Here is an 18,049-nt window from a genome sequence, read left to right as displayed (position 1 = left end):
TGGTTCAGAGCTCCTAGGCACGGAACAGAAGGCTCCTTTAGGAATGTACCCCAGTGCTTTTTTTTTAATGGCCTTATTAACCTGTGTTGCTACTTTTAGTGATTTGTGTATCTGTATCCCTGGATCCCTCTGCTCCTCCAGCCCATTTAGACTCTTATGGAGAAATTCGGTGGCGCCGGGGCTAATTTTAGCGCCCCGAAAAAGTTAGCGCCCCTGCGCATTAAATTCAGTGGTAGCGCCCCAGGCAGGAAGCAGGGTGCTACTGGAAGCGCTCCCCTCCCTCTTGAGGCACTACCAGTGAATTTCACGGTGCTTCGTGTAACAGCGCCATGCCCGTCGGCACATAGCACCATGTCTTAGCAGACCTCCCTGATTAAAGGGGAGGGGCCTAGCATTGCACACACCGGGGCCCTGCTGGACCACCGGGGTGTGGGGTGTCAGATCAAGAGGAGCGCCGGGCTGTGCGATCGTGGCCGACACCCCGAAGAAGAAAGGAGAAGGGAGCAGGTGCTGGCTGTTGGCCAAAATAAAAAGTTGCCGCCCAACACCTGCCCTTTAAGTGGCGTCGCCACGGCTGCAGAAACGACCCCTGACCCTGTCGGACATATCGTCCAGCGATAGGTCAGGGGTCACAACCCAAGGTTGCAGCCGGGGTGCTGCGCATGGCGATGACGTCATTGCCGGCGGTGCAGTGCCACGGGGAGCTACCGACTACCTCCGCCGCTAACCTCCTGCTGAATATCGCGGGAGGCACAAAGCAACCCAATTTCACCCCCTTGTCCAAGTAGTGAGCGGCCTCCTTATTCTACCCACCAAAACACACCACCTCACACTGACCTATAGTGAAATTCATTAACACACCACCTCGCACTGATCTATAGTGAAATTCATTAACACACTCCCTCACACTGATCAATGGTGAAATTCATTAACACACCGCCTCACACTGATCTAAAGTGAAATTAATTAACACACCACCTCACACTGACCTATAGTGAAATTCATTAACACACCACCTCACACTGATCTATAGTGAAATTCATTAACACACCACCTCACACTGATCTACAGTGAAATTCATTAACACACCACCTCACACTGATCTATAGTGAAATTCATTAACACACCACCTCACACTGATCTATAGTGAAATTCATTAACACACCACCTCACACTGATCTACAGTGAAATTCATTTGCCAATTACACGCCCATTGTGAAATTTATTAATGTCTTCTTGCATTTTGTCTTCCTCAGTATTAACTCTACCTCCCAATTTGGTGTTATCGACAAATTTTGAAATTGTTCTTCTGATTCACGTGTCCAAATCGTTTATGTAAATGGTGAACAATAGTGATCCCAGTGCCGATCCCTGTGGAACACCACTTCCCACCTTTTGCCAGTCTGAGTAGCTACTCTTAACCCCTACTCTCTGTTTTCTGTTTTGTGACCAGCTTGCTAGCCATAACAGTATGTAAGATCGACAAGATGACCAAGGGCAGGCCGTGCGGAGTGAAGGGCCAGGCAGCAGAATGGATGGAAAGCTGGCTACAAAACAGAAATCAGAGGGTTGGAGTTAAGGGTAGTTTGTTGCGATCTTTCCATTCATTCTGTTGCCTGGCCCTTGACTCCACACAGCCTGACCGTGGTCATCTTGTAGACCGTACATACTGCAGACACAGTGCACCAGTGGTGGAGGGGGTGGATATTGAGTCCTGTGGCAGGGGCACTGATGAAGTGGATTTCTCTGTCCGTGAGTTTCGAGGCATCGCTAGTTGTGTTTTTCACCTCTTTTCACCTTTAAAAAAAACCTTGCTGCCGGTTTATTAAAGCCATTAACAGCCGCTCGGGTGGGACACACCAATAAATGAGGCCTTGTTTCCCTCAGAATGACAGGCCTGAAACCCGAGTTAGAAAACATTCAGTAATTAAACCAGACTGGGCGGGGCCTGAGGTGCGAGTTAGTAACGGAAAATTGGTGGCCAGCGTACTTCACACTAGGGCTGAGGACCCGGGGACTCGGGTTTCTGTGTCATTTATTGATTAATTTTGTTTATTGCTGAATCTCAATCAGACTGGTGGGTCATCTTGCTGTCTGATGGAGGTGAGGGTCCCCAATGGAGGGCTCTCTATGCGGGAGTCCTTCCCAGCACCATTGGGGATCTGGGGTGGAGACTGTTGCAGGGAGCTGTCGTGTGCAACAGTTTAAGCTCCTTTCCGGACTCCAAGGTCAGATGTGATGTTTGTGACCTAGAGGAGTCCACGGGCCGTGTATATATTCAGTGTGAGAGGTTACAGCCCCTGTATAGTTCCCTGAAGGGGCTGCTCCTCAACTCTTGGTTACACTTTAGCCCCACGCTCCTAATCTTTGGCCGCCCGGTGCGGAGGATCTCCTCCTGGACCTGCTCGTGGGCCTGGTGAAAACAGCAATTTGTAGGCCCTGGATGGGCGGGGCCCATGGGGGTTCACTCTGGCTGCCTGCTTCTCTCCCATGGTCTTGTCCCTGCCCGGGTGGCACTGGAGAGGGAGCAGGCGGTGTCCACCGGTTCACTTGATACCTTCCTCGACTGGTGGACATGGAAGGTATCAAGATGCGATAATCGATCCTCACAATCACATTGTGATTTAATTATTAATTGTGTGTGTGTCACAAATACACTTCTTCTATTTTGATACAGAAGTTCTACTAGACATGTTAAACTACTAGTTATTTAATCCGGGCTGCAGCTGCTGAAAGGTTGACTGTACTGAGGTTTGTGGCCAGAGCTGGCAGACATGTTGTTCTGAAGTCTGATGTCTCACACCTGAAGAGTCTGTTTATGTCGTGTTGTAATGACACTTTTCTGTTGCCTGGTGTCAGAAATAGAAATCAAAGGAAGATGATGCCCCACTCTGTTAATCAACTCTTCGACACATTTCCATTTCTTAATTTACAAAGATCACAACTCCATTAGTGAACAATGGATTGCCAGTCTGCCACTTTTTAGTGAGGCTTGAAAGGATTTGCTGTGAAGCTACACCTGCCCATCTGTCTGTGTGTCACTGTGTTTGGATTGTGTTAGACAACAGTCCTAATATCTCACCTACATCCATTACAATTTTTGAAATGTTAGATTGTACTTGGAAGAGGTTGAGTTTGAATCTGACAATTCTGAAATTGGGAGCTGTTAATAATTTCTGTTTTTCACATAACTATATAGTGATGTGATCAGTCAAAGCAAATTAAAAGATGCTGCTATTTACTCAACACAACTGAATAATTCTACAAGGATGCTATCACAGTCTTCCTCAGTATTAAATACACCCCCCAATTTAGTGTCATCAGCAAATTTTGAAATTGTACTTCAGATTCCCAAGTCCAAATCATTCATGTAAATGGTGAACAACAGTGGTCCCAGCACCAATCCCCGTGGAACACCACTTCCCACCTTCCACCCGTCTGAGTAAATACCTTTAACTCATCCCATCACTATAACTGGACTTGTCTCCATTCCCGTGCCGAGGGGATTGCTGTACCAGATGGGAGGGGCAACATTTGGGGACTCTCGATTCTCCACCAATTCCCATTCCCCTTCTTTCTGGTGGATAACGGAGGTGCCACTGTGTGTAATGTGCAAGTCAGTAAGAGTTGTCAGCGAGGATTAATCAGCACTTTCTAATTGGAGATGATAATCAATGGAATCTTTCAGACAATGAATTGTAGATTTTATAGCAAAGATTAATATACAATTGAAGTAAAAGTTCATAATTTTATTGTAAAATATTTCAGGGACACACATCAGAAATTAAGGGGAAAGATCAGACAGCAGTACTTAAAGGGACACTGTTGCCCCGACAACTCAATCAGCTATATATCCAGAATATTAAAATCCAGCCCAGTTATAGGGGTTATTAACATCAGCAGAAACAAACCCCAACTGTCAGAATGAACATGGTTCAGTCCTGGATGTGATTAACAGCAGCAATAACAGCAGAATCGAACCTCTGCAGTCACTTGTGAACTTGCTGGTGTCTCAGCAGGTTGGATGACTGATTGAATCCCTTCCCTCACACTGAGCAGGTGAACGGCCTCTCCCCGGTGTGAACTCGCTGGTGTGTCAGCAGGTTGGATGACTGATTGAATCTCTTCTCACACACACTGAGCAGGTGAACGGCCTCACCCCGGCGTGAACTCGCTGGTGTGTCAGCAGGTTGGATGACTGAGTGAATCTCTTCCCACACACGGAGCAGGTGAACGGCCTCTCCCCGGTGTGAACTCGCTGGTGTGCCAGCAGGTTGGATGAATGATTGAATCCCTTCTCACACACTGAGCAGGTGAACGGCCTCTCCCCGGCATGAACTCGCTGGTGTGCCAGCAGGTTGGATGACTGATTGAATCCCTTCTCACACACTGAGCAGGTGAACGGCCTCTCCCCGGTGTGAACTCGCTGGTGTGTCAGCAGGTTGGAGGACTGAGTGAATCCCTTCCCACACACGGAGCAGGTGAACGACCTCACCCCAGTGTGAGCTCTCAGGTGTGTCAGCAGGTTGGATGAATTAGTGAATCCCTTCCCACACACGGAGCAGGTGAATGGCCTCTCCCCAGTGTGAATGTGCTGGTGTCTCAGAAGGTCAGAGGAATTAGTGAATCCCTTCTCACACACAGAGCAGGTGAACGGTCTCTCCCCAGTGTGAATGTGCTGGTGTATCAGCAGGTTGGATGAATTAGTGAATCCCTTCTCACACACGGATCAGGTGAATGGTCTCTCCCCAGTGTGAATGTGCTGGTTTATCAGCAGGTTGGATGAATTAGTGAATCCCTCCTCAGACATGGAGCAGGTGAACGGTCTCTCCCCAGTGTGAATGTGCTGGTGTCTCAGCAGGTTGGATGAATTAGTGAATCCCTTCCCACACTCGGAGCAGGTGAATGGCCTCTCCCCGGTGTGAACTCACTGCGTCGATGAGTTTCCAGCTGGGACATGGAGCTGAATCAGTTGAAGCCTCATCCACACACACAACACGTGTACGGTTTCTCCCCGCTGTGAACGGTGCGATGTTTTTTCAGACTGTGTAACTGGTTAAAGCTCTTTCCACAGTCAGTGCACTGGAACACTCTCACTAGGGTGTGTGAGTCTCGGTGCTTTTCCAGTCACACCGATCTTTGAAATCTTTTCCCACAGACAGAACAGGCAAACATTTCTCCTTCCAAATTCAAAGGCCAATATTCCCTGTAAAAGCAGTTTACAAAAGACATCACTGTAAGTTCAGGATTAAAATTTGGAACAGATAATTCTAGTTTCTATGGAACATTCTCTCCTCTCTTATTACATAGAATTACACAGATTGTACAGCACAGAAACAGGCCAATCGGCCCAACTGGTCCATGTGGTGTTTATGCTCCACACGAGCCTCCTCCCATCTCTCTTCATCTCACCCTATCAGCATCTCCTTCTATTCCTTTCTCCCATGTGTTTATCCAGCTTCCCCTTAAATACATCCATGCTCTTCGCCTCAACTATTCCCTGTGGCAGCAAGTTCCACATTCTCAGCACCCTCTGGGTGAAGGCGTTTAATCTAAATAGGACTTCCCTGGGCAGCCAATCAGCACTGCTGCCTCTTTTGTGCATTTCCTGGCGAGGCGAAACAGTTGATATTTTCTGATCAAAAAGAGCTGAGGCAGCATTAGTCCTGTTTTGCCTCCTTTGGAGACCAGGTGTACGAGTACAGTGAGCGCAGCCTTCACAGCAACCGCAATAAAATTGTTACAGTTGTGAAGGAACTTTGTGTAAGTGCACTGGATCACAAACAAAATATGTGTGTTGATTATTGTCTTATTACATGATGTGCCAAATAACTGCCTGAATCCAAGAGGTTAAAGCTTAAAACTAAAGGCTTTTATTAAGTAAGAACATGGCATCGAGTTAACACAGGGCAACCATCATTCATCACTGACCCAGCCCTTATGAGTAAGACTCACACAAATCCGGAAGGATCCAGAGGGGCAGGGCTAGGGAGGAGCATTAGTGGCTACACCTGTAGAACATTCCAGACATTAACAAGTACAACAACAACAGACAATACAAATGCCAGAACACAGAGTTATTTCATCACATTCACCTCCTGCTATAGATTCAGTCTGTCAGGAGGTCTGATAGTCCTCTGGGAATGACGTAACTCTTGCTGAGGTTCCTCCCAGGGTACTAACTCCGGTTCATTCAAATTCCCAAATCATCAGTGTTTTCCACACTGAGGGTTTGTGTCTCTGAAGGTCCAATACCACGATTGAAAACTACTCTCAGAGTCGAACTCTTTTCGAGCTCCAGCAGGTGCAAGATCTTTAATAGAGACTGTATCCTCTCACCCATCTGGATATTGAATGTACGCAAACTGGGGATTAGCATGGAGGAGTTGTACTTCCTCCACCAGTGGATCAGTCTTGTGGCCTCTCACATGTCTGCGCAACAGCACAGGGCCCGTGGTCGTCAACCACGTGGGTAACAGTACTCCATTGGTAGCTTTTCTTGGAAAGCTAAACATCCTTTCTTGAGGGGTGGCATTCGTCACTGTACACAAAAGAGACCTTATGGAATGCAGCATGTCTGGCAGGACATCCTGCCAGTGAGAGGTCGGCAGGCCTCGCGACTTCAGAGACTGTACGCTAGCCTTCCACACTGTCACATTTTCTTTCTCGACCTGACTATTACCACAAGGGTTATAGCTGGTAGTTCTACTCGTTGCAATCCCTTTCGATAGCAAAAACTGTCGCAATTCTTCGCTCATAAAGGCAGAACCCCTATCACTATGTTATAGTTAGGCATGCCAAACAAGGAAAACAGTTGGCAGAGGCATTTAATCACAACAGCACTGGTCACATCCGGACAGGGGATAACAAAAGGGAACCGAGAGTGCTCGTCTATTATATTAAGAAAATAGACATTACGGTCGCTCGATGGAATGGGACCTTTAAAATCGAGACTCAAACGCACAAATGGTCGAGTTGCTTTAATAAGATGAGCTGGCTCGGACGGCTTATAGAAGCGGGGTTTGCATTCAGCACAAACACGACAGGTTCTGTTCATTGTCCGGACCTCCTCAATAGAATAGGGTAGATTGTGGGACTTAATGAAGTGGTTCATTCTGGTAACCCCAGGGTGGCAGAGTTCATCATGGAGACTTTGAAGCTTATCTATATCTAGACTAGCACATACTCCTCATGACAAAGCATCCGATGGCTCATTGAATACTCCAGGCCTGTACTGAATATCATAGTCATATGTTGACAGTTCTATTCGCCATCTTAAAATCTTATCATTTTTGATCTTGCCTCTCTGCTTAGTATTGAACATAAAGGCCACAGATCGCTGGCCAGTAATAAGCGTAAAATGTTGGCCAGCGAGATAATGTCTCCAATACCTGACTGCTTCGATAATCGCCTGTGCCTCCTTTTCCACTGAAGAATGTCGAACTTCTGGTCCTTGCAAAGTACGAGAGAAGAAAGCTACTGGTCTACCAGCTTGGTTAAGAGTTGCTGCCAACGCAAAATCAGATGCATCACTTTCCACTTGAAAAGGGAGCTTCTCATCCACGGCACATACCACTGCCTTCGCAATGTCCTGTTTGATATTAAAGAAAACCTCCTGAGCTTCCACCGATAGCAGAAAAGACCTTGACTTAATGAGGTCGGACTTTATCTGAGTAGCTAGCCACCCACTGGGCATAGTACGAGAAGAATCCCAGACACCTTCTTAAAGCTTTTACAGTGTGAGGTAAAGATAATTCCTTAAGTGGGCGTAATCTTTCAGGATCTGGCCCGATTACCCCATTCCCCACAACGCAACCAAGAATACACAAACATGTAGTATTGAAGGTACACTTGTTTTCGTTGTAGGTCAGGTTTAACCTCTTAGCAGTCTCCTGGAACTTCACGAGATTTTGATCATGCTCCCGTTGGTCGCGGCCATAGATAGTAACATTGTCCAGGTACGGGAATGTTGCTTCCAATGCGTATTCATCCACCATATGATCCATCTCCCGTTGGAAGATGGATACCCCACTCGTCACTCCAAAGAGCACCCTAAGGAATTGGTACAGGCGCCCATTAGCTTCAAAGGCCATATAAGGTTGGTCTTCTATTTTGACGGGGAGTTGATGGCAGGCAGACTTTAAATCAATGGTGGAGAACACGCGGTACTGAGCTATCTGGTTCACCATCTCAGAAATACGAGGCAAAGGGTAGGCATCTAATTGGGTATACAAGTTTATAGTCTGACTACAATCAACCACAAGTCTTTTCTTTTCATTAGTTTTAACCACCACCACCTGGGCACGCCATGGGCTATTACTGTGTTTGATGATTCCCTCCCGTTGAAGCCTTTCCACTTCCTCTTTTACTAATTTTTTATCTTCTGAACTATACCGTCGACTCTTAGTCGCTATAGGTCTACAATTACGAGCAAGGTTCACGAACAAAGAAGGCGGACTTATTTTTAAAGTAGAAAGGCCGCAGACTGTGAGCGGAGGCTGGGATCCACCATACTTAAGGGTGACGCTCTCATGCTGACACTGGAAGTCCAAGCCTAAAATTAAGTTCACACACAACTGAGGTAATATGAGGAGTTTAAAGTCCTTATACTCTGTATCCTTAACGGTCAATGTGACTTTACAATATCCAGTTACCTCCGAAGTAAGGAACTTGGACGCCATCACGATTTCACTTTGAGTAGGATACACCTTCAATGAACAGGAGTTAACAAGGTTGGGGTATATAAAACTTTCAGTACTGCCACAGTCTATCAAACACCCAGTAGGACGACCATTAATCTCGATGTCCATCATAGATTTCGACAAGGAACATGGTATGGTCTGGTCAACCGTTGCCGAGGCTAGAGTAAAACGATAGGCGGCAGCAGAGAAGACATCGGGTACAGGATTACCCTTACACATTTTACGAAAATGTCCCCGTTTCTTACATTTAAAACAGGTAGCCTCTCTGGCTGGGCATCTTTGCCTGGGGTGTTTAGATTGGCCACAAAAATAACACATAGACCCATGGGGTACAGCCACAACAATAGGATTAAGTGGAGGCTCCTTTGGTGTTATGGATGCCTCCATACTCAGAACGCACGAGGCTGAGAGAGATGCATGGGCTGATGCATACACTTCTAAATTCTTCTGGGCTACATCGAATGATCGAGCAGTAGCGACGACCGTTTTTAAAACTAATGAGTCATTCTCGAGGAGTCTCTGTCTAATATAATTAGATCGGAGGCCAGATATGAAAGAATCGTGGATGGATTCTTCCTGATACAATATGGCAGAGACAGCCTTATAGTTGCAATCCTTAGCCAAAGCCTTAAGACCTTGCAGGAAATCGTCCAGGGATTCCTCGGGTAATTGCCTGCGAGTAGACAAATGATACCTGACGTATACTTCATTAACCAACTTAAGGTACTGGGCCTTAAGGGCTGCGAGGGCCTCTTCATATGTAGTAATATCTTCAATTATAAAGTAAGTTTGATGACTTACCAAGTTGGTTAGAAGACCCAACTTGTTAACCGTCGGATCGAACGATGCGATGAAGTGTTCAAAACATCGAAGCCAATGCGTAAATTTCTTCAACGCATCTGCCGAATGGGGATCGATATCCAGATGCTCTGGTTTCAAAAATCGATCCATCGTGCAAAAATTGTTACTTAATAGAATTGATGTGCCAAATAACTGCCTGAATCCAAGAGGTTAAAGCTTAAAACTAAAGGCTTTTATTAAGTAAGAACATGGCATCGAGTTAACACAGGGCAACCATCATTCATCACCGACCCAGCCCTTATGAGTAAGACTCACACCAATCCGGAAGGATCCAGAGGGGCGGGGCTAGGGAGGAGCATTAGTGGCTACACCTGGAGAACATTCCAGACATTAACAAGTACAACAACAACAGACAATACAAATGCCAGAACACAGAGTTATTTCATCACATTACCCTACTGTAAAGTGCCTTGAGATGTTTTAAAAGCTCTATATAAATGTAAATTGTTGTTGGTGTATAGAGAACTCTGTTGAAATTTAGTGAAATGATCAATAATGAAGGAAGATCATTTCTTTGTTTGGTTCTGTTAGTTTTCATAGAATCATGGAAATGTACAGCACGAAGGAGGCCATTCGGCCCATCGTGCCTGTGCTGTCTCTTAGAAAGAGCACTCGTGCTTAGTCCCACATCCCTGCTTGTTGTCCGTAACCCTGTAAGATCCTCATCCTCAAGTACCCGCCCAACTCCCTTTTAAACTCATTGATGGAATCAGCTCATGACCTTTTCAGGTCGAGCGTTCCAGATCCCCACAACTCTCTGAGTTTTATTCAATTGTTACCACAGTTGCTTCTGTGGAGGTTTAATAATAAATGCATTTTGCCATGAAAGCAATTAAAACATTCCTAGTATATAAATAGACAGATGCATCAAAATATTAAAATTGTGGGAGGGAGGGCAGTGCTCGCCCAGGGCCCAATAAACAATGGAATTCTTGTTTCCCAACCCAATGTTCAGAAGATGAAGTCCCAGAGCTGCCTCTGGCTCGGTTCCACCTGCCCTATTCTGACAAGCTGAGGTGTTGGTCAGTGCACTGTGATTGCCCTGTGGGCAGAAAATGGCAAATCTAGAAATATGACCAAAATAACACATTTTAACCCCAAAGCTGTAAATCCCCGTCCCACACACTCTCCCTCCTCCCTGTGCTGAAATCCAAACCCATCGCACCATCTCCAACATTTCTTTCCTCCACTCCCAGTTTTCCCCCTCCCTCTACTCTGGTTGGGTTCAGTTCCACACCCGCTGTGTGCAGAGTGAGAATAAAATCAATGAGTCAATGATTGTCTCTCCTGGTCACTGGGACCCTGAAACCTTCAGTTCCACACCCGCTGTGTGCAGAGTGAGAATAAAATCAATGAGTCAATGATTCTCTCCTGGTCACTGGGACCCTGAAGCCCCGCCCACTCTCTGTTCCTGTACCAAGATGGCCGCACATGCGCCGTGCTACAGGTGGAACCGGTCTGTCTTTCCTCCACCAAGATGGTGGCATCTAACCCGGGCCTGTCACTGAGAAAAAGCCTCACCGCTGCCATCCGGTGGAACACATTCGGCCGCTGGATCTCATTCGGGCCTGAGACCATTCTCCAACTTTAAAAACTCTGCGGTGCGGCCTACCCATAGTTTATTAATCTCCCGGCCCCGCTCCCACCGACCTGCATCTCCGCCCGGCGACCGCGCGGGGCTTTCTCTGTAAAGTCGGTGAGGGCCACATGACCCGAGCCCAGGGCCTGATTGATGGGAGCTTCCTACCAACAGGGAGCGAGTGGGGCGGGGCTGGAGGAGCGAGCCGGCGGCGGTTCCTCCAACCAATCGGGGAGCCCGAGGGGCAGGAATGGCGGCACCCAGTGGGTGGGGCTGGAGGAGCAAGCCAGTGGCGGGTCCTCCAACCAATTGGGGAGCCCAAGGCGTGGGACTAGCGGCACCCAGTAGGCGGGGCTGGAGGAGCGATCCGGCGGCGGGTCCTCCAACCAATCCGGGAGCTCAAGGGGCAGGACTAGTGCCGGCTGATTGTCTGATCCGCAGGGTAGCGAGTTTCTCCAGTCCCTTATTCAGGGCCCGGGGCCAGGGGAGGCTGTGGGCCTTTATTCCCCGCATTGGACACAAGGCTCTTTGGCTCACAACACACTGGCTCAGGTTTTAATACAGACTTTTAAAATTAATCAATAAAAGCAGATAAACCCCGTGCTTCTGTGGAAACCCGCCCCTAACTGACAAGGCGCCCGCACTTCCCCACCATGACTCCTCAATAGCTAGGTTTCCCGCAAGTGAAATTCGGTCAGGATAGTGCTGGGTTGGGGCCATGCCCCACCCAGCTCGGGCCATCTCTTCCACGTAGGATGAATAGGCAGGTTCCTCCAGACCCTGTCCGGTTTCTCCCGAAGGTCGCTGCGGGGTCTCCTCCTAGATTCGTCCAGTGGCGAGGTGATCCCCAACATTCTGTATAACTATATCTTCATTCGATGCTCAGCTCGGGCTGGGCGAACAGGGCTGCTCCTTTGTCCACTCTCCTGCAAAAGAACTTAAAAGGACACGCAGCCAGGTCTCTCACTGACCTGCTGCCTTAGGTGGAGACATGGTCGGGTCCCTCGGCCTCGGACCAAAATACAAGCATTTGGCACACTTATAAACTTAAACCTTGAACTTAAACTCAAAACTACTAGTTACATTCTAAACTTAAAATTTAAACACCTTAAAAGCAAGCTATAAACATTGGTAACTTAACACAAAGCTATAATACAAATGCCGCCCATCTCCAGACGGCCAGGTTAATCTCTGGTGTCACTGTCGCAGATTACTGCTGCCTGCAGCAAAGCTGGACTGCCTCCTGCTTCAGGTCCCTGGCAGCTTATGGCTGCTAGTTGGGGACCTCTGTGGTCTGTTTCCTCCCGGGCTCAGGAGATTGCTCTTTGTGGCGGGTACTCTGGTGACCATCTTATCTTGGGCTTGTGGACCCGCTGAGACCTTCTGAGGGGCGTCTCTGTGGGGGAAACTTTGGCTGACGGACCCTGAGCCTGGGTCACAGCCCTAGCTGGCTGGGAACCTTCTCCCCCTGATGCAAACAGCCCGCACTGTTTAATATACCTGGCAGCCTGCCAGTAATCCGGGTTTGTCTCCTTTTCCCTACCCACTCCTGTACTGGGGGCAGGTATCCCCTCACCACCCGCTGCTGGTGGCTGAAAATCTTCCTCTCCAGGTCCAAAACCTGGTACCAGCTCCTTCCATATGTCCCCTGCAAGAGGAATTGCTATCCCTTCCTCCCAGAGTCCCACACCATAGGGGGAATCACTCTAGAAGCAGGCTGGGAAGCTTGTCCCTTTAACCAGGCGACTGTGCCTGCGTGAGAAAACTGAAGAGGAGCCGCTGTGGTCACGGGCTGGGGAACTGCACCTGCGCGAACAGGCCATTCAAAAGACTGGGGAATTCCTGTCTCCAGGCCGGTGACTACGCTTGAGCAGGCAGTCTCTTCAAAAGGCGGCTCCTCCCTGGAGCCCCCCAAGCGATTTTCTGTGAATGAACTTGCAGCAGCCTGCAGATTTCTACTCTCAGGCTGCGGTTTCTCTGTTTCTGAACTAAGTAACTGGTTCAAATTTAAACTTTGGCCAAAACTTAGGTCCCACTGGGGCGGGGAAGTGTCCCAATTGGTGGGCCGGACAACTTTTCCCTTGAAACAAGCCACAGCGCCTGTCTTTACAGCCTGTGAACTTGAACTTGTATGGTCAGATTTATACAATTTACATTGGTTGGCGTGGAACCACTTTGTGCACCGGGGTAGTTTTACTGCATAGACCATGGGGCTGGCCCTATCAACTATACTATAGGGTCCCATGTAGAGCGGCTCTAAACTTCCCACCTGGGCATAGTTTCTTACCATCATGAGGTCTCCTATCTCCCACTGGTGGCTCTTGCTAGGCTCGAGCAGAGGCCGGTTATTCCGATGCTGCTTCCCCATGCTGTCTGCTGCCTGCCCATAAATTACCCCCGCCTGCTCCTGACCGGTGAATCCCGATAGTATGTATGGAACCCCGTTAGACAGAGATGTGGTGGTGGGATTATCCGTATGGATCACGGTGCATGATGCCCCCGTATTCAATAGATAAGTCCCTGTAACCTTCTCTACCTCCATCTGTACGAGCGGTCTCTTCCATTCATCGTCCTGGAGATTACACAGACGGACAGGCTGCGCGGGCTCCAGTCATTGTGGGGAGGCAGAGGTGGGCGAGGGGGCTGCAGCACCACTGATGGCTGCTACCTTTCCCTGATTGGCCCTGAGGAAAGATTTTATCGACTCCATGACGGACTCGACTGTATCGGGAGGAGTTTCTGTCTCTGCCTTCTGAGTTGGGCCTCGGGGGTCCGGGCTTTATCATCTCTCCCAGGCTTTTCACAATCCCTGTGCCAGTGGCCATCCTCCCCGCACCTGGAACAAGTGACCTTGTTCTGGGAGGGGCGGCTCCCCTCCTGGCACCACTCTTTCTTAAGAGTTTTGAGCCCCTGGTTTAACCTCGTGGACCTTACCCTTTTGCTGGGGGTTCCCACTATTCCGACCGTTCCTATATGCTACTGTGAGCTGCCGGATTACAGTCTCTTCAGTTGCTAGGAGGTCTCGGTGGTCAAACCAAGTATCAGCCTTTGCTTTTATCTGGGGCAGGCAATTGGACACCAGGCAACGAAGCCATTGGGTCCGCTGCTGCTGGTTCAGGTGTGCCCTATCTTGTCCCCCTGTACACGCGCTGTTGTAGACTGGCCACAGCCTGTCTGCAAATGCCTGTGGGGTCTCCCCTTCCTTCTGCAGAGTTTTCCCTATGCGATCAAACGGACTGCCGTCGTTCGCACCCATGGCTTCCAGTGTTTCCTCCTTTAGGTCCTCAAAACCCTTCTGCCCTCTCTTAGCCTCATCTGAAAGGGTCTGATAGAGCTTACTATCTACAGAGAAAAGCAACATCTTGGCTTTCTCTTCGTCATCACAGCCGTTAACACAGGCTGCCTGTTCTATCTCTTGGAAGTGCACTGAGGGTTTCCCTTTTCGGAGAGCAGGGGAATATGTTTCACCAGGCCTCTGAGCTGTTCGGTATCATAGGGTACCAGATAGGTATGCTGAACAGCCCCATGGTCATTATCGTTCACGGGCGGACCGTACCTCCGTTGTCGGAGGGGGTACACTGGTCCTGGTCCCCGCCTACCTAGTGGGGCTTGCTGGCGTTCTCCGACCACCCCATTGTCCACCCCTTCTTGCTGCCAGAGCTCCTCAAAACTCGGAGCTGTGGGCTGCGGTCTTGGGATCTCTAATTCCCTAGCCAGCTCTGTTCTGGGTGCTGCCTGTGGGGCGGTTTGATTTGGGCTGCTGGTACTGTCCGACGGACTTCCCTTCGGACTTATGAGACATACCATCCCTTTAGTCCTTAATAACTCCATACCCAAACTCTCTATCTTTCTGTTACATGGGGTATGATCTGCTCCACTAAATCTTTGGTCGCAGGCCAGCTTATAAGCTGCCTTTACCTCCCTAACCTTTTCCTCCTGCTCTGTTACTTCTGAGGTGAGGCGGGCATTCTCTTCCAGCAGTCTCATCTCGTTACTCTTTGCTTCTGTAATTTGGCACTTTAGGAACTCTATCTTGTGCCTCGTGTGGCTTTTGCCCTCGCTAGCTTCTTGGGTGAGATGAGCATTTTCCTCCTGTAGCCTCATCTAGCCTCTGTGACTTCCTGCACAAGGCGCTCTATCTCTGCCTGGCATTTTGTGACCTCTAGTGTGAGGCGTGCATTTCCTTCCCACACCCTCATCCCACTATCTCTGGCCTCATTCACCTCTCTTATGAGGCGTTCTACCTCCGCCTGGCATTTTTCAAACTCTGACTCCCGATTCTTGGCCTCTGTAACCTCCTCCCGCACCCTCATCTCACCCTTCTTAACCCAGCCACCTATACTATAATAGGTCAGCTTACATGCTGCCGCTAACTTCTGCAGGGCTACCCACAGACTGAAAGCAAGAAAAGCAAGAGCTGATGCTTTCTCCAGATCCAGACCACTTATCCTATCAAAAACTTCCTCCAGTCCTGCCGCGGTCACCAATTTGTAGGTGGGCATCCTTTACCTGGTTTACGGTAATTTACCTGGTCAGGCAGCCTTTGCCATTGCACTGTGACCAATTTCAATCAGCGGTTTCCAATTGCTAAAAAAAAAACCTCCAGTTCTGACTGGAGGAACTTATAATTAATGATATATTAAAAACGGACAAATAGCCTGGATGCAAGAAAGTCAAATTTTATTAAAACTAAAGAAACTACACCACACGATCAAAGTAATCACAGTAAAATTGCTTAACAGGGGAAGGCAGACGGCAAAAATGAGGGATAAATGGCTGCAATGTTAACCTTACAATCTTAGCAATATTTCCCTTAAATTACCACCCCTTTACTTCTCCCTAGATTGTCTTGCTAGTGGGTCAGAAGTCTTGCTCACCTGCAGTCCAAAGAGTAAAAGAGACAAAAAAGGGGGCAGAGGACTTCCTGGGCTTAATCTTTATACCCTGGGAGTCCCTGCTGTTTTCGCGCCGAAAAGGTCCGTGCTCAATTTCGCTCCAAAAAGTCCAAATACACAAGAGAAGGGCTTTTAACTTCCTCCATTCATACATGGAGACATCACGTAGTAGTCAATTTCAGTGAATGGATGTGTGTTAGCAACCCATTGTGCTTGCCGTCCGATGATTGGCTGATTCAAATGGGCCACTCCCCAGTGTAAACAAGCAGCTTGTAGGCTACCAGACCCACCCAATACCACAGGGTGACTGACAGCTCGGTCTCCATTCAAACTTACTACAGGGCAGCGCTGAGCTTCTCATATGCTAACAGCCTGTCTGTCCTTTTCTGCTGCCTTTTAAAATTCTGTTTCCATGAAGTCTGTTCAGCCATTTTTATGCCCTGGGCAATTTAAACAGTCCAAAACTCAAGAGTACATCTTTTAATAAAATGTACAATCTTAAAGTGTGCGATTTTCACAAAGTTCTTTGATTCCAGTGTCCAAGTGCTGCCTAGCTTACGAGCTTTTTAACGCAGCCTTTTGCGGTTCTGGGTATGTTTTAAAACATTGTCCAACCCAGAGACAATTTAATTCACACAAGTCTTCGTCTACGATGTGGATTAATATTTCCCGATCTTCGGGGGCTGAGGGGATTTTGCGACCCCTACAGTGGTGGGTGAACGACTAGAGACCATTGTCAAGGACAAAATTAATTCTCACTTGGAGAAGCATGGATTAATAAGGGGCAGCCAGTATGGATTTGTTAAAGGTAAATCGTGTCTGATTAACCTGATTGAGTTCGCTGATGAAGTAACAGAGGGTTGATGAAGGTAGTGCAGCAGATGTTGTATATATGGACTTTCAAAAGGCATTTGATAAAATACCACAAGAGACTTACTCTGAAAATAGAAGCAGAGGGAATTAAAGGGCTGATGGTAATTTGGGTATATAATTGGCTAAGGGAGAGGAGGCAGTGAGCAGTGCTGAGGGATGTTTTTCTGACTGGAGGGAAGTATGCAGTGGGCTCCCCCAGGGGTCGGGATTAGGACCATTGCTTTTCTGGTTATATATAACTGACCTGGACTTGGGTATAGGTGAACAATTTCAAAGTTTACGGATGATATTATTTACTATGTTGCCAAGTTTTGAGAGTGTAGTAGTAGCAGACTTCAGAAGGACAGAGACAGACTGTGAAATGAGCAGACACAAGGCAGATGAAATTAAATGAGGATAAGTGTGAAGTGATGCACTTTGGGAGAAACAACAGGGAGAGGCCGTATCATCTAAATGGGACTAGTTTGAGGGGGTGCAAGAGCAGAGGGACCTGGGGGTCCATATTCACAAGTCTTTGAAAGTGCCACGGCAAGTTGGTGAGGCGGTTCAGAAAGCGTATGGGATACTTGGCTTTGTAAATAGGGCCATTGAATACAAAAACAAGGAAGTTACACTAAACCTTTACAAATCACTAGTTAGGAACATAGGACAGGAGGAGGCCATTCAGCCCCTCGAGCCTGTTCCGCCATTCAATGAGATCATGGCTGATCTGTGACCTAACTCCATACACCCGCCTTTGGCCCATATCCCTTAATACCTTTGGGTAACAAAACCTATCAATCTCAGATTTAAAATTAACAATTGACCGAGCATCAATTGCTGTTTGCGGAAGAGAGTTCCAAACTTCTACCACCCTTTGTGTGTAGAAGTGTTTCCTAATTTCACTCCTGAAAGGTCTGGCTCTAATTTTTAGACTATGCCCCCAGTCCTAGAATCCCCAACCAGCGGAAATAGTTTCTCTCTATCTACCCTATCTGTTCCCCTTAATATCCTGAAAACTTCGATCAGATCACCCCTTAACTTGCTAAATTCCAGGGAATACAACCCTAATTTGTGTAATCTCTCCTCGTAACTTAACCCTTGAAGTCCGGGTATCATTCTGGTAAACCTACACTGCACTCCCTCCAAGGCCAATATAT

The 18,049-nt window shown here is 47.9% G+C and overlaps 1 protein-coding gene across 1 annotated transcript in view; it reads right to left on the bottom strand.

The window, feature by feature from the left end:
- Positions 1–3,734: 3,734 nt before the first annotated feature.
- The window catches only part of LOC147096547 (uncharacterized), a 38,287-nt gene continuing 23,972 nt past the window's right edge, over positions 3,735–18,049 (bottom strand). The window contains exon 5 of the mRNA XM_085975359.1: positions 3,735–4,697. Within this exon, the coding sequence (XP_085831485.1) occupies positions 4,097–4,697 (601 nt within the window). The 3' untranslated portion in view covers positions 3,735–4,096. The remainder of the gene's footprint in view (positions 4,698–18,049) is intronic.

This window comes from Somniosus microcephalus, unplaced genomic scaffold (genome assembly GCF_052327205.1).
Source record: "Somniosus microcephalus isolate GS21.2 unplaced genomic scaffold, FLI_Smic_1.0 unresolved_chr1, whole genome shotgun sequence".
Taxonomy (NCBI): domain Eukaryota; kingdom Metazoa; phylum Chordata; class Chondrichthyes; order Squaliformes; family Somniosidae; genus Somniosus; species Somniosus microcephalus.
The sequence above is the reverse complement of the archived record's forward strand: the minus strand, read 5'-3'. Positions and strand labels throughout refer to the sequence as shown.